Source organism: Vulpes vulpes, chromosome 6, assembly GCF_048418805.1.
Source record: "Vulpes vulpes isolate BD-2025 chromosome 6, VulVul3, whole genome shotgun sequence".
In the NCBI taxonomy this organism is placed as follows: Eukaryota; Metazoa; Chordata; class Mammalia; order Carnivora; family Canidae; genus Vulpes; species Vulpes vulpes.
This window is the reverse complement of record NC_132785.1, coordinates 83,607,061-83,625,120: the sequence shown is the minus strand read 5'-3', so window position 1 is coordinate 83,625,120 and position 18,060 is coordinate 83,607,061. Positions and strand designations below refer to the sequence as shown.

The window sequence follows — 18,060 nt, the reverse complement described above, 5'->3', positions numbered from 1 at the left end:
CCCAGCAGGGAAGCCCAACACAGGGCTCAATCCCAGGACCCTGCTAGAATGACCTGAGAAGAAGGCCCACCTGACTGAGCCACCCAGGCGCCCCTTTACTGTACTTTTTCAATGGAAAATTCGTAGTATACATATTTTTTTAAAAGGGATAATTAAGCTTATACATAAAGTAATGGTCTTTTGCCTTTGAAATTTAAAATTTACCTTCAATATATCCAACAATCAATCAATGCAAATTTAGTAGGCACATTTACAATGACACAAGGACAATGGTCAAAATTAACAATACTTGGAATCTGTGACGATTGTTTCAATGGTGCATACCACTGAGAGCTAAAGCAAAATTTAATGATGATTTCAGATTTACAACTGACGTCAAAAGAGTCTAAACCAGGTGCTGACAAACTATGCCAGAGATCTATTTTTGTTTGATTTGAACTAAGAATGTTTTTACATTTTTAAAGGGCTATAAAAAAAATAAAAACAAAAAACAAAAAAAAATATATCACAATCTCCTTGCCAAAAATATTTACTTTTTGGTCCTTTACAGAAGGTTTGTCAACTTCAGACCTAAACTATAGAAACATAAAATACACTTAGAAGAAAAGATAAAGCATTTTTAAAAAGCATATATGTAACTATGAATATATATAACAATACCTACAAACAGAAAAGGTAACCAAGTCTTTACTTTCCATTCAGCTTAGCTTTGAATTGCTGTAAAACCCCTTTTTTTCCCTCAGCAGTCATGGAGTAATACAAAGAATCACAATTTAAAAGGCAGCCAAATGCATTAGAAAACCAGTCAATGACATAAGAAGTAAAAAAGAACGAGGATAGTTCACAATTGTAATAAAGTGATCACCAAGTAATCTACGACAGAAGCACAGAATTTTAGAACAAGATAGAACCTTAAAAATCATCTAATCCAGCCCTCACATTTTAGAAATGAGAAAACTGGACCTAGACCTGGCAAATGACTTGACCAAGGTCACATGGATCATTTCCTCTAAAGCTGAAATTATAACCCAGGTCTATTGTTAGGTCAATAGAAATAGGTCAGTATTATTATCAATTATACCAAGTGAAAGTAATAAGTCAATATTAAAATATATATATTTTTAATTTTAACATATCTGGAAGGTGGAAAAATAGGACACCTCTCACACATCTACAGAAATAAATCCTTTTATTTTTATAACATCCTTTTCTTTTTCAGATGCATACAGTACTTATAGCCCAAGAATTCTGAGAAAAGCTATAGAAGACCTGGCACTATTTTTGAGAATTACACAACTGGGCAGCAAAATAACACCTTTATAAATGTTGGGACATATAGAAATAAAATTTAGTGTTTGCACACAAAAATAGGGAAGTTACATTCAACACGTTTTCTTTAACGTGCATTTAAAATGTGTTTTCTAAAACTTTGGTCATCATGCTTCATTATAACTTGTTAAATTTCACAATTATGTAGATGATTTAACCCAAATGGTAAGCAAATATATCACATTAACACAGCAGCAAAAGCAAGCTAATACTGCACAATCATATTAGCAAACTGATTTTAGAAATACATGTTTTTCACAAATAGCACACAAAAGATAGTTTGTATTAACATAGTTCAATGACTTTTCTTTCACTTCATTAAATAAGGCTGAGTAATGAGACATAGCAGAACATGATTACATAATAAAAAGTATATTTTTAATTACAAATCTAATTGTACATATGGGGCAATGAATTGTGATTTCTATAGAATAGTGCAAATGAGCAGGACTTTCCTCAAAAATAATATAATTGGATTCATTCTATGTGCCTCAGATTTCATGAATATTACGGTTATATTAATTACTTTAGGTTTTTACGTGATGGGTGCAAATGGTAAGGTTGATAGAAGGCAGATGTGTACTCACTGGCTGCAAATACAAATAACCATTGCCTTAATTTACTAGATGAAGTGCAGGCACTGAAAACGTAACTTTAAAAAAGTTCCATTTGTCATTATGTAAACAATTTTCTTCATATTATATTTCATTAAGATGCATAATTCATTTCATATTGTCATATCAAGCAATTCTTCTAAACTCTTTTTGATATGTGGTGGTTGAGATGCAGCCTGATTTAATAGATTCTGGCCCATTTGTGCAAAAAGTGCTTTTGATAATTTAGCTGTGGCTGTTCGTATATTTCCTCCAGCTCCAGGCAAAGAGCCACTATTTGTCATGTTCCCTAAGAGATGCCATAAAACAACCAACACTTTCTGTTCTGTGGCGTGGGGCTTCCTTTGATAAAGTTCCATAACAATATCTGAAATGTAAAAATAAATAGTGATGTTTAAAAAAAAATTCAAGTTCTGTTAATTAAAAAGGATACAAAATATACTAAACTTCTTCCCTATGCCATTTGTTCTAAAATGTCAGGCATTTTAAGGAAAAGTAAGGTCAGAAACATTCCTTCCAAAAATTGGAATCTTTAAATATTAGAATTTCATATATGTCAACTTAATTCAGGCAAAAGTAGTAAGGACAGGGCAGCCCGGGTGGCTCAGCGGTTTAGCGCCACCTGCAGCTCAGGGTGTGATCCTGGAGACCAGGGATCAAGTCCCACATCCGGCTCCTTGCATGGAGCCTGCTTCTCCCTCTGCCTGTGTCTCTGCCTCTCTCTCTCTCTGTGTATCTCTAATGAATAAATAAATAAAATGTTTAAAAAAAAAAAAGTAGTAAGGACAGGAATTAGATCCAAAACTCATCTCATGTAGTTATATAAAATAAAAACATATATATATATATATTTTTTTTTTTTAACTCACTGATCTTTTATAAAACACATCATTTGAAATAGTTTTCTAAGAGCACTAAACTGATTTTAATGTCTTTTTATTTTTCCTGTATTATTTCTACTGACAAGAAGACAAAATAAATACTGGGAAAAAAAAGGTTAAAAACCTTTATAAAAATTTTTTTTGTTAAGTCTTAAAAGTTTCTCATATGGATCATTATGCAATTTATTTCTACACTGTGATTATTGATACTGAATTTGGTAGTTATCCCAAAATTAAATTGAAATGCCTATCAGTTTATCCTTAGTTAATAAAATATTTCTTTGGAAATAGCAATTAAAAAATACTTACCAGCAAGCTTTTCAGTCATATCCTGTTTTGCTTTTCCATTTAAAAACTGAGCTTTTGTGCAAAATGGCTGTAGAAGCAAGTAATTGTCTAAAAAAAAAAGAATACAGATATATAAAGAATTATGAGATCTTAGTTTCCATTACATAGCACTGAAAGGAAAATATATTCGTGCAAAGATTTTAAATTTATGCAATCGCTACTTAATATGATCTATAAAACCTTAATAAAATAATATAGCAAATATATAAAAATATCTCACAGAGTATTAAAAGAGATATCATATGGTATAAAAAAGCAAAAGAATTGCCCATCTTCCAGGCATCTTATTCAAAAAAATATTACATAGGTTTATCAAAAACAAACAAAAAAAGCCCCCAAAAAACAGAAAAAAAAGGTTTTCTGAGAGTAGTTTTTATCTTTACTGATTTTTTCAAAGTTTTGATTTTGTAATAATTATAGATTTACAGGAAATTGCAAAGATAGTACAAAAAAGGTCCTATGTACCTTTCACCAAAGGTTACATCTTACATGGTTATAGTACACATCAAACAAGGAATCTGACATCAATACAATACATGTACAAAGTTCTAACCTGCATCATTCACCTTCTTTATTAATTTTTGTTTTTTTTTAAAGTAAGGTCTACACACAATGTGGGGCTTGAACTCATGACCCTGAGATCAAAAGTCACATGCTCTAACAAATGAGCCAGCCAGATGCCCCTACATGTGTATGGTTCTGTCATTTTATCACATGTGTAGATTTGTGTTATGATCACTGCAATTAACATACAGAACTATTCTATCCCATAAAGATCTCTCTAGTGTTCTCTTTATTGTCATATCCAATCCCTGCTTCCACCCCTAAACCCTGATAGCCACTAATCTGAGATAATATTTTGAGATGGAATCCTACGCATGTGAACTTTTGGGACTGTCTTTTTTCACTGAGCATAATGCCCTTTAGATTCATCCAAATTGTTGTGTGTATCCATCATACTACTTTACTATTTAAGTAGTTTTCTATGGTGTGGATGCATCACAAATTTTTTCACTATTAACCCACTGAATTACATTTAAGTTGTCTGCTATTTTTGGCTATTGTAAATAAAGCTGTTATGAACAATAGTGTATAGATTTTTGGATGAAAGTGAGTTTTCGTTTCTCTGGAATAAATGCCTAAGGATGCAACTGATGAGTTATATGATAAATGTAGTTTAGCTTTTCTATGAAATTGCCAAACTCTTTTCTAGAGTGGCTACACCATTTTATTTACATTCTCACTAGCAATGTAGAAGATATTCAGTTTCTCTGAAATCTTGTTAGCATTTGGTGTTATCCCGCTTTTTAATTTTAGCTGTCCTAATACTGTTATAAACTGAATGTCTGTGTCCTCCAAAATTCATATGTTGAAACCCAATCCCCATTGTTATGGTATTTGGAGGTGAGGCCTTTGGGAGGTGATTAGGTAATGAAGGTGGAACCCTCATGAATGGGATTGGTGCTCTTATTAAAGATGCCCCAGAAAGCTTCCATGTCCCTTCCATCGTGTGAAGACAAAAACAGAAGATGGGGCCATCTAGGGACCAGGAAGTAGGCCCTCACCAGACACTAAAACCATTGGCATCTTGACCTCAAACTTTCCAGCCTCAGAACTGTGAGAAGTAAATGTTTGTTTTCACACCATCTAGTCTGTAGTAGTTTGTTATAGCAGTCAGCAGACTAACATATTTGTGTAGTGATCATGATCTTAACTTGCATTTTATATTTCCCTAATGACTAGGGATGTTGAACAGCTTTTCATGTATCTATTCACCACCCATATATTCTCTTCAGTGAAATGTTTCTTCATGTCCTTTGTCCATTTTCTAACTGGATTTTTTGTTTTAATGTTCCATTTTGAGAGTTTTTTATATACTTCGAGTTCTTCCCAGATATGTGGTATGCAAATACTTTCTTCCAATCAGTAGTTTGTCTCTTTATGTACTTACTAGGGTCTTTTGCAAAGCAAACATTTTTAATTTTGCTGAGGTCTAATTTATCACCTTTTTTGGAACATGCTTTTAGTGTCATCCGTCATGTGTCATGCTAACAACTCTTCACCAAGCCCTCAGGTCCTAAGGATTTCTGCCTATGTTATCCTTAAAAGTTCTACAGTTAAGTTTTACATTTAAATCTGATCCATTTAAAGTGAATTTTGCATCAGATGTGAGACTGAGGTAGACAAAAGGAACTAAAAAGTCAAAAACAAGGGGAGATAAAGTCAATTTAATAGTAAAGCATTTTATCTCTAAAAATAATTTAAAATACTACTGAGACTATTACAACATTAAATGACAAAATATTGACTATGATTTCAACATTATAAAAATATATCACGTGTAAAATCAGAAAATACAAAATTCAAAATAATTTGAGTGCCAAAGTAAAGATTTCTTACCTACATGCTGACTCAGTGCCTGAATAACATTTGTGGCAGCAGCATAGATGCCTGGATTCTTAGAATTCAGATTGTTATCTACTATTGCTGGAATTAGCATGTTGATTATAGGAGATAAGTTATCTCTAAGCAAAGGAATCATTTTGTGCATTGTTTCTAGAGCCACCAGATTTACTTTACTATTGGAATCATGAAGTCGAGATTTAAAAGCATCAAAGATCTGAAAGTAAATTGGTAAATTACTTAAAGTGAAGTAATGTTTATAATCATTTAAATTCTTTTTGGCATTCTTTAGTATTTATCCTGTTAATATACTGTTAAAAACATACACACAACATTCTATTTAACCTGAACTTAGATAATAGGAATTTTATAAAATAAAAAATATATAAATATGTACATTTTAATATAATTTCACATACAAAATTAATAATATATAACAAATATAAAAGTTAGGATGCTAAACCTAAATCTAAAAACTACTTATAGGAAAGAGACAAGTCTTCAAAAATCACCCAAAAAGACATACTAATAATAAATTAAGGTTGAGAAATTTGGCTTAGTAGGAAGATGACTGGCGTACTGTAAATGTGACAAAAATGCTATTTTTTGGAAGGTACAAAGTTAGCCAACTCTAAGAACTCAAGAAAAGTTTCTATTTTTATCCCTATTCATAACAAAATTAGACATGTAAGTTTTACCGCAGAGAGCTGATTTAGTTTCAGTTTAAGTGAGTGTCTTATGAGAATTTTATATGCAATTTCACAGTTAAATTTTTATTATTACCTCTTAATACCTGACTACTTTATTTTTTTTTTTAAGATTTTATTTATTTATTCATGAGAGACACAGAGGGAGAGAGAGGCAGAGACACAAGGCAGAGGGAGAAGCAGGCTCCATGCAGGGAGTCTGACATGGGACCCAATCCCGAGTCTCCAGGATCATACCCTGGGCTGAAGGCGGCGCTAAACCACTGAGCCACCTGGGCTGCCCTTAATACCTGATTACTTTAACAATTATTCTTTGCTCTTTAGACTCCTTAACTTTCATAAGCTTAAGGTATATTAAGGGAATGGTAAGCAAATATTTAGTCACATCAAGTGAGTGAAGAGCTAATCTGTGAGGCTAAGATATATACATATACATCTTTCACATAATATATATAAATAAAATTTTTCATGGTACAAATAGGCTCCCCAAAAGATTTATATTTACTCAACAGATATCAGAAAATGTAACTTTCTGGTGCCCATGGCATGATAATATGGTATTTTTCTTCTGAAAATTAAGACACAGCACTACTGGAATTAGTAGTAATGAGGGATGCCTGGGTAACTCAGTGGTTTAGCATCTGCCCCCTCAGGGCGTGATCCTGGGGTTCTGGAATGGAGTCCCACATTGGGCTCCCTGTGAGAAGTCTGCTTCTCCCTCTATGTCTCTGCCTCTCTCATGAATAAATAAATAAAATCTTTAAAAAAAAAAGTAGTTATGGTACTTTGGCCAAGTTTAATGAACATAAATACAAATTTAAAATGGAATTTAGTTAATAAATTACTAATGGAATTAACTGAACTCTGAAGAAGCATAAATCATCTACACTCACTTATTACTACCTTCTTTTCTATTTCTTGGTATCTTCCTAAAGGGTTGGTATATAAATTAATGTATACAAGATTTCTAATCTTGGGACGCCTGGGTGGTTCAGTGGTTGAGCGTCTGCCTTCAGCTCAGGGCGTGATCCTCGGGTCCCGCACTGGGCTTCCTGAATGGAGGCTGCTTCTTCCTTTGCCTGTGTCTCTGCCTCTTTCTGTCTCTCTCTCTGTGACTCTCATGCATAAATAAATAAAATCTTAAAAACAACCCCCCCCCCCACGATTTCTAATCTACACATAAAAACTTTAATATCTATTCTTAAATAATATGAGAGCTCTTAAATGCCCTGGTTCTTAAAATATTTATTGATTCACTCAACATATAGTCACTGAATGTCAGGTCCCAAGAGCTCTGAGAATACAGAGCTTTCAAGAAGTTACCACCTAGTGGGAGAATTTAGATAAATAAGCAGCTATTTTCTTATTTTTCTCCAATTACTTTGAATTGGTCTAGAATGTTTTTAATACAGCAAAACCTAAGCAATCCATTCTTCTCACTAAGTTTAACATTTTAAAATAATATATGTAAGGTACTAAGATTTAGGGCAATTTTTTATACAAATGAGCTGTTAGCCACATATTGAGAATGAAAATTAATTTTTATAGTTCATTACCTTCACAATGTTTCCAACAACAAGCTCTTGATTGTTTTCAGTATCTGATAAAAGCTGCTTAATCCCATTAATACGATCACGGAAGTCTTTTGCATTTAATAAACTGGTTATGACTTTAATATATTCAGCACTTTCTAAGGAATTGCGGGGAACTGATTTTCTGGTGATGTCACGGACTTCAGTTACTTCTCTAAAGTCAAAGAAAGGTAAATTTATTTTCATTATTAAATTCCAATAAGAAATATAAACATAATGAACAGTTCCTTTTTTTTTTTTTTTGATAGTCACACACACACAGAGAGAGAGAGAGAGAGAGAGAGGCAGAGACACAGGCAGAGGGAGAAGCAGGTTCCATGCACCGGGAGCCCGACGTGGGATTCGATCCCGGATCTCCAGGATTGCGCCCTGGGCCAAAGGCAGGCGCCAAACCGCTGCACCACCCAGGGATCCCTGAACAGTTCTTAATACACATTTATTTTTCAATAATTCACAAAGTGATCTAACCGTTAGCCAAATATCTGTGTTCGTGGCCCCTAAAATCTCCTGAGTGTGGTGATTTACTAGAAGGACTCATAGGATTCAGCACGTAGTTTTTACTCACAGCTAAGATTTACTACAACAGAAGGATACAAAGCAAAATCAGGAAGGGGAAAAAGTACAAGGCTCAAAGTCTGGCTAAAACTAGATATAAGCTTCCAGGGGTCCTTTCCCAGTGGAGTCATACAGAACAAATTTAATTACTCCAGCAGCAATCCATAACAACACATGGGAAATGCTGTCTACCAATGAAGCTTATTAGAGACTCACTGCTCAGGGTTTTTACTGGGCGTTGGTCATGGTTGGTCCTCTGCCTAGGATATACTGAAATTTCAGGCTCCCGGAAGCAAAGCTGGTCTTCCAGCATAAAACATATTGTTTACCCAAATTATTGTAGTACAGTAAACTACTCTTACTAGTTAAAGAACAGTGGCAACCCTCCTTAAATCCTAGTTCCTGGATGCCAACCAAGGGCTAACATTGTAAGTAGGACTTTCCAAAAATAGTAGTCTCAGGCTTCCTATGTTAACTCAAAATATCCATTTGATTTTGCATGAGAAAACTAGAATCTTGACACTAGCAGGATTTGCTATTCCAATGACTTACTATTACTAGTATATGTTTTTTATTGCTATAAAGGGGTGACTCAATACAGCAGAGGAATGATACCTTTGAAACTAAAGTGTCATGCAAATTGACAGATCTTAAAGACAATGGTAAGAATTGCCAGTTACCATTTTTCTGACTACTATTATTAAAAATGGCACTAAAGTTGTCTTAAGAGCACTGATTAATGAATGATGCAGAATCATCCTAAAAGTAGGCACAGGATGGTGATCTAGAATGCAGATCTTACATGTATTTACTCATTATTTTTAATTTCCTTAAATAAATTGATCCAGGGATGCCTGGGTGGTTCAGCAGTTGAGCGTCTGCCTTCAGCTCAGGGCATAGTCCCAGAGTTATGGGATCGAGTCCCACATTGGGCTCCCTGCGAGGAGCCTGCTTCTCCCTCTGTCTATGTCTCTGCCTTCTCTCTGTGTCTCTCATAAATAGATAAATAAAATCTTTAAAAAAATGATCTGAGGTTAATTTGTGAAATGATTAATTCTATACAATGAAAAAAAATAGAGGATTAAATTTATAAACTGAGAAGTATGATACATAAAAGGTAAATATATTAAAAGAGTAAAACAAGAACACCTCAAGAAGCCTTTTAATTACTGAAACTTTTGTTCAAAGATGACCTTTTGAAATTTTAAAACAAAATGGACTTGATAGTAAAATAACAGTGATTATATCTTAGAGGGAAAAGATACAGTAAGAGTGAAATGGAGGCAGGTACTCACTAGGTATTAATATCAATAAAATTTATTAAAAGAGAGTATGCATTAAAAATGATCATGGAGCACAGATGCAAAAAACACCAAAATATTAACTGAATCAGCAATACATTAAAAGGATCATACAGAATGACCAAGTGGTATTTATTCCAGGGATGCAAGAATGGTTCAACATCTCCAAGTCAATTAATGTGATACATCATATTAACAAAATGAAGGATGAAAATCATATGATCATCTCAACAGATGCAGAAAAAGCATTTGACAAAATTCAATAGCCATCAACAAACTGGATACAGATGGAACATACCTGAACATAATAAAGACAAGTATGACAAGCCCAGAGCTAACATCATACTCAATGATGAAAAGCTGAAAGCCTTTTCTCTGATAACAGGAATAAGATAAGGATAGCCACTCTCTACACTCTTATTCAACACAATACAGGATGTCTTAACTAGAGTAATTATGCAGGGAAAAAAAATAGAAGTCTCCAAATTGGAAAGAAAGAGGTAAAATTGCCTCTATACACAGATGACATGATATTATGCAGTCGACCCTTAAACAACATGGATTTGCACCATGCAGGTCCACTTACATGTGGATTTTTTTACAGTAGAGTGCTGTAAATACATTTTTTCTTCCTTATGATTTTTATTAACAATTTCTTTTCTCTAGCTTACTTTACTATAAGGGTATAGTATATAAAATATTCAAAACGTGTTAATCAACTGTTTATTGTTTATCAAGTAAAGGCTTCTGGTCAACAGTAGGCTATTAGTAGTTAATTTGGGGGGAAGTAAAAAATTATATGTGGATTTTCAACTGCACGATGGTTGATGCCCTTAACCCCTGCATTGTCCAAGGGTCAACCATATATAGAAAACCCCAAAGACTCTACCAAATAAACTAAGAAACCAGTCAATCAATTCAGAAAGTTTCAGGATACAAAATCAATATACAAAAATCAGTGGCATTTCTACACACTAACAACAAACTTCTGAAAAAGATATTAAGAAACAACTGCATTTAAAATCCATCAAAAAGAGGGATCCCTGGGTGGCTCAGCGGTTTAGCGCCTGCCTTTGGCCCAGGGCATGATCCTGGAGTCTCAGGATCGAGTCCCACGTCGGGCTCCTAGCATGGAGCCTGCTTCTCCCTCTGCCTATGTCTCTGCCTCTCTCTCTCTCTATGTCTATCATGAATAAATAAATAAAATCTTTAAATGTTTAAAAATAAATAAATAAAATCCATCAAAAAGAGATGCCTGGATGGCTCAGTGGTTGAGTATCTGCCTTCTGCTCAGGGCTTGATCCTGGAGCCCCAGGATTAAGTCCATATCAAGCTCCCTGCATGGAGCCTGCTTCTCCCTCTGCCTATGTCTCTGCTTCTTTCTTTCTCTGTGTCTCTCATGAATAAATAAATCAAATCTTTAAAAAATAAATAAATATAATGTAAGAATCTTACAGCAGTATACTCCTCTTTCATCTTTTAAGCTATTTTTAGAATATTTTATTTATTTTAGAGAGTGTGAGCATGAGGACGAGCAGAGGGAGAGTGGAGCCCAATGCAGGGCTTGATCTCAACCCTGAGATCATGATCTGTGCCAAAATGAAGAATCAGATACTTAAACAACTGAGACACCCAGGCATCCCCTTAAGATAATTTTGTCATGCATTTTACTTCTTATATGTATTATAATCCTCACAATATGTTATTGTTATAATGGCTTTTTAAAAAAGATTTTATTTATTTATTTATTTATTTATTTATTTATTTATTTGGGAGAGAGAGAATGCATGTAAGTTGGGGGAGAGGCAGAGGATATTCTAAGGAGACTTTGTGCTGAGCACAGAGCCTGTCATGGGGCTCAATCTCACAACCCTGAGATCATGACCTGAGCCAAAATCATGATGGTCAACCAACGGAGCCACCCAGGCACCCCTATAATGATTTTTAATAGGCATATAAGGTATATAACATAATGATTGTATATATGTATATATTGCAAAATGATTACCACAGTAGTTTAGTTAATATCCATCACCTCACAGAGTTATAATTTTTCTTATAATGAGAACTTAAAAGTTTTACACTCTTAGCAACTTTCAAATATACACTACTGTATTATCAACTATAGTTACCATGTTGTAAATTACATACCCAGAACTTATTTATTTTATAACTGTAAATTTGTACCTTCTGACTACCTTCACGCATTTTGCCCACCTCTAGCCCCCTGGCTCAGGCAACCACCAGTCCGTTCTCTGTACCTTTGAGTTTGTTTTCTTTAGATTCCACATAAAAGTGAGATTATAGTTTTTGTCTTTGTCTCACTTATTTCATTCAAGGTCCATTCGTATTGTCACAGATGGCATATTATTATTCTTTTAGTGACTGAAAAATATTCTATCATGTATATATACACATTCATCTGTCATGGGCACTTAGGTTTTATTTTTTTTGGGCACTTAGGTTATTTACATGTCTTAGGTATTATAAATAATGCTGCTAGAAACATGTGGATTTGAATGTATGACCATAAAACTAGTAGAATAAAACATAGGTGGTAAGCTCATTTTTTTTTTTTTTTTTTTAATTTACAATAGTCACAGAGAGGGAGAGAGAGAGAGAGAGGCAGAGACACAGGCAGAGGGAGAAGCAGGCTCCATGCACCGGGAGCCCGACGTGGGATTCGATCCCGGGTCTCCAGGATCGCGCCCTGAGCCAAAGGCAGGCGCCAAACCGCTGCGCCACCCAGGGATCCCAGGTGGTAAGCTCATTGACAATGGTCTCAGCAACAATCTTTTGGATATGACAACAAAAGCAAAAATAAAAAGTGGGATCATATTCTTCTGCACAGAAGAATCCATCAACAAAATGAGGAGATAACCTACAGAATGAGAGGAAACATTTCCATATCATATACCTGGAAAGTGAAAGAGGTTAATACCCAAAATATATAAAGACCTGATACAACTTAATAGCAAAGCAAACAAACCAACCAGAAAACAAAAAAACCTACAAAAAAGCCCAAACGGGGACGCCTGGGTGTCTCAGTGGTTGAGCGTCTGCCTTCAGCTCAGGGTGTGATCCTGGAGTCCCGGGACTGGGTCCCATATCAGGCGTCCCACTTACATTATATTTAAACTGATTTAATATTATTTGAAAGTAGACTATGAGAAGGTAAAGATGTATATAAAGTATGTTTATTACATAGCCCAGAACAATCACTTAAAAAACAGAAATGGAAACAATGAGATACATAGAATACGACAAAAAACAATCTCTCTCACACACACACACACACACACACACACACACACACACCTCACTCAATCAATTCAAAAGAAGGCAGCACAAGAGACTCATTTTAGACATAAAAAAACCTGCAGATTGAACGTGAGGGGACAAACATTTATCATGCAATTGAACATCAAAAAAAAGCCCGAGTAGCAATATTTAGACAAACTAGATTTTAAACTGAAGATTGTAACAAGAGATGAAGAAGGGCATTATTTCATAATAAAGGGGTCTATCCAACTAGAGCTAACAATTGTAAATATTTATGCCCCCAACTTGGGAAGACGCAAACATATAAAACAATTCATAACAAACATAAAGGAATGCATTGATAAGAATATAATAATTGTAGGGGACTTTAATACCTCACTTGTAGCAATGAACAGATCACCTAAACAAAAAATAAACAAGGAAACAATGGTTTTGAATGACAGACTGGACCAGAAGGACTTAACAGAAACATTTAGAACATTTCATCCTAAAGCAGCAGAATATATATTCTTTTCAAGTGCACACAGGGCGTTCTCCAGAACTACTAGGTCATAAATGAGGCCCAAACAAGAACAAAAAGACTTAAGATTATACCATGCATATTTTCCTACCACAATGCTATGAAACTTGAGGTCAGGGACGCCTGGGTGGCTCAGTAGTTAACCATCCACCTTTGGCTCAGCATATGATCCTGGAGTCCCAGGATCGAGTCCCACGTCAGGCTCCCTGCATGGAGCCTGCTCCTCCCTCTGCCTATGTCTCTGCCTCTCTCTCTCTGTATGTCTCTCATGAATAAATAAAATCTTAAAAACAAAACAAAACAAAACTTGAGGTCAATAACAAGAAAAAAATTGAAAAGACTAAAATACATGGAGGTTAAACCACATGCTACTAAACAAAGAATGGGTCACCAGGAAATCAAAGAAGAAATTAAAAAAAAAATACATGGCAACATATGAAAATGAAAACATGAAGGTCCAAAACCTTTGGGATACAGCAAAAGGGGTCCTAAGAGGGCAGCCTGGGTGGATTAGCAGTTTAGTGCTGCCTTCAGCCCAGGGCGTGATCCTAGAGACACAGGATCGAGTCCCACATCGGGCTCCCTGCATGAAGCCTGCTTCTTCCTCTGCCTGTGTCTCTGCCTCTCTCTCTCTCTCTCTCTCTCTCTGTGTGTGTGTGTGTGTGTGTCTCTCATGAAAAAATAAATAAAATCTTAAAAAAAAAGGGGGGGGGCCCTAAGAGTGAGTTATATAACAATACAGGCCTACTTCAAGAAGCAAGAAATATCTCAAATAAACAACCTAACCTTAAATCTAAAGGAGCTATAGAAAGAACAACAAACCCTAAAACTAGCAGAAGGCAAATAATAAACATCAGAGCAGAAATAATAAGAGAAACTAAAAAAAGAGTTTCTAAAATAAAACTAAAAACACATCAATGAAAGCAGCAGTGGTTCTTGGAAAAAAACTAATACAATTGATAAACCCCTAGTCAGAATTAATAAAAAGAAAAGAGAAAGGACACAAATAAATAAAACCATGAATGAAAGAGGAACAATCACAACCAACAGAGAAGAAATACAATTATAAGAGGATATTATAAGCAATTATATGCCAACAAATTAGGCAATCTGGAAGACATGGATGCATTCCTAGAAACATGTAAACTACCAAAACTGAAATGAGAAGAAACAGAAAATTTGAAGAAACCCATAACCAGCAAGGAAATTGAATCAGTTATCAAAAATCTCCCAAGATACAAAAGTTAGGACCAGGTGGCTTCACAAGGGAATTCTATCAAACATTTAACGAAGAGTTCATACCTATTCTTCTCAAAAGCTTCCAAATTCATTCTATGAAGCCAGCAATATCCAAATTCTAAAACCAGACAAAGACTGCACTAAAAAAGAGAACTACAGGTCAATATTCCTGATGAACGTGAATGCAAAAGTTTCAATTTGCTGGTATTTTGTTGAGAATTAACAGTACATTAAAAGAATCATTCACTGTGATCAAGTGGGATTTATTCCTGGGCTGCAGTGGTGGTTCAATATTCACAAATCAGTCAACATGATACACCACATTAATAAAAGAAAAGAATCACACGATCCTTTCAATAGATGCAGAAAAGTGATTTGACCAAGTATAGCAACCATTTATGATAAAAACTCTCAAGAAAGTAGGTTTGGAGGGAACATACCTCAACATAATAAAGGCCATAATGAAAAATCCAAAGCTAAAATCATCCTCAATGGGGAAGAATTCAGAACTTTTCTTCTGCGGTCAAGAACAAGACAGGGATGTTCACTCTCACTTAAATAACATAGTACTGGAAGTCTTAGTCTCAGCAAGCAGAAAATAAAAAGAAATAAAAGGCATCTGAATAGGCAAGGAAGAAGTCACACTTTCACTATTTGCAGATGACATGATACTTCAAAAATCTAACAAGAAGTTGCCAACTGACAGATTAATGAATGACAGGATACAAAAATCAATGTACAGAAATCTGTTGCATTTCTATACACCCATAATGAAGCAGCAGAAAGAGAAATTAACAATCCCATTTACAATTATATCCAAAACTATAAGATAGTTAGGAATAAATCTAACCAAAGAGGTAAAAGATCTGTACTCTAAAAACGATAACACATTTAAGCAAGAAATTAAAGATGACACAAAGAACAATATTCCATGCTCATGGGCTAGAAGAGCAAAGATTAATAAAATGTGTGTATCACCCAAAGCAATGTACACATTTAATGCAAATGCTACCAAAATACCAACAGCATTTTTCACGGAGCTAGATCAAACAACCCTTTAATTTGTATGGAACCACCGAAGACCCTGAATAGTCAAAGGAACCTTGAAAAAAGCAAAGCAAAGCTGGAGGCATCATGATTCCAGACTTTAAGTTATATTACAAAGCTGTAGTGATCAAGACAGTATGATACTGGCACAAAAGTCAAAACACAGATCAACAAAACAGAATAGAAAACCCAGAACTGGGAACATCTGGGTGGCTCAGTGGCTGATCCCAGATTCCCGGGATCGAGTTCCACATCAGGCTCCTTGCATGGAACCTGCTTCTCCCTCTGCCTATGTCTCTGCTTCTCTCTCTGCATCTCTCATGAATAAATAAATGAAATTAAAAAAAAAAAAAAAGAAAACCCAGAATTGAACCCACAACTATATGGTCAACTAATCTTTGACAAAGCCGGAAAGAATATTCCATGGAAAAAAGATGTTCTTTTCAATAACTGGTGTTGGGAAAACTGGGCAGCAACATGGAAAAGAATGAAATTGGACCACTTTCTTACCCCATACAAAAATATAAACTCAAAATGGAGGAAAGACCTAAATATGAGACAGGAAACCATCAAAATCTTAGAGGAGAACACAGGAAGTAACCTTTTTGACATTGGCTGTAGGAACTTCTTATTAGATACGTCTCCTGAGGCAAGGGAAACAAAAGCAAAAAAAAAAGCTATTGGGACTTTATGAAAAAAAAAATCAATAAAACTAAAGGCATTCTATGGAATGGGAGAGGATATTTGTAAATAAATGACATACCATATATGTCACATGATAATTGTACAGACACATGAAAAGATCACTCATCATCAGAGAAATATAAATCAAAACTACAACGATAAATCATGGATGATACATAATGAATGTGTAATGCTCTCCAAACTAAGTTTTTTTGTTATGGTATATAAACTTTATTTTTTTTTATTTTATTTATTTATTCATGAGAGACACAGAGAGAGAGGGGGGCAGAGACACAGGCAGAGGAAGAAGCAGGCTCCATGCAGGGAGCCCGACGTGGGACTCGATCCCGGGACTCCAGGATCACGCCCTGGGCTGAAGCACTAGACAGAATGGCTAAAATGAACAACACTGGTTGGTGGCACCATAGGTGACTGGTTAAATTGGTTAAATTCTTCTTTTAATGTTTGGATTTTCTAAAGTTGGATTTTCTAAATTTTTTTCACTAGTCATAATTATGTACTACTTTTATAATCAAAGGGAAAAAGTAAAGGCTATAAATCAAAATCAAATTAATCAGAATTATCTAACACAGGTCTAATATTGACAAGTTCAACAGCACAAAAGCTTTAATAATGGTTAGTGCATATAAAAGCCAGTTTGAGAATGAGAATGCTGTGAGAATATAATTGCTTTATTAAATATAATTACCTCACACTTTCTAAGTTCTTACAATCTTTTAAAACTCCATTAAGTTTTGACAAATACCCCTGGGATAGTTCATAAAAACATCCAAATGAGACTACTATCACTGGGGAGTAATTTTTCTAATGATGTGGAATATCAAATGATCCTACCTTTCAGCTGAATTAAAAGCATCTCTAGAAATAGATGATGACCTTGTATTTCCAACAGTGCCAGTATGAGATCGTCTTCCTTTCGCTGAAGGAGTATCTAGTGGTATCTCTCCCAAGCCCTTTAAAAGTAATATAAAGAAAGGCAGTGTAATAAAACTCTTAAAACTAGTAAAGTAAAATAATTTACACTATGTAATTTTCATAGAAGACATTATTGATCTTTTTATAAATGAATACATTTTAATAATCAGCTATGCTTATGCTTTAATGGGTATCAATATATAAAATAAAAAAATACATTAAAAAATACATAAAATACCTTCTAATTAGTAAATTAAACAAATATGTGATCAACTAATAGGAAAGATATTGGCTGAGTAAAATTTAAAAATTTTAAAAATTAATATGCTATATTTTATAATTATTCTTCTTAAACCTCTCTATCTCATAAAAATAAAAAAATTCAGGTTAAAGAAATGATGTATCTAATGTTGTATAGTTGGCTAATTCTCAAATCCAAGTCTTGATTCAACCCAAGTCTTGCAACTCCAATAAAGCACATTTATATTCTACTAAATATCAAACTTCTATTCAATAAACACTTAGTGACACTATGAATGTGGATTGCAAGTTGTTCACTTGCAGTTGTTGAAATGCTACTGTAGCTATATTCTGAATGGTTAATAGAGAAATAATCAAAGAA

At 34.5% G+C, this 18,060-nt stretch overlaps 1 protein-coding gene across 6 annotated transcripts in view; it reads right to left on the bottom strand.

Moving 5' to 3' along the window:
- Positions 1 to 1,172: 1,172 nt before the first annotated feature.
- Positions 1,173 to 18,060, bottom strand: part of TOGARAM1 (TOG array regulator of axonemal microtubules 1) — a 76,465-nt gene continuing 59,577 nt past the window's right edge. For all 6 annotated transcript variants that reach the window (XM_026000769.2, XM_026000772.2, XM_026000774.2 and 3 more), the window contains 5 exons: positions 17,358 to 17,476; positions 7,839 to 8,028; positions 5,573 to 5,792; positions 3,134 to 3,220; positions 1,173 to 2,310 (listed from right to left, as the gene is read on the bottom strand). In XM_026000769.2, coding sequence (XP_025856554.2) covers positions 2,057 to 2,310; positions 3,134 to 3,220; positions 5,573 to 5,792; positions 7,839 to 8,028; positions 17,358 to 17,476 — 870 coding nt within the window. In that variant the 3' untranslated portion in view covers positions 1,173 to 2,056. The remainder of the gene's footprint in view (positions 2,311 to 3,133; positions 3,221 to 5,572; positions 5,793 to 7,838; positions 8,029 to 17,357; positions 17,477 to 18,060) is intronic.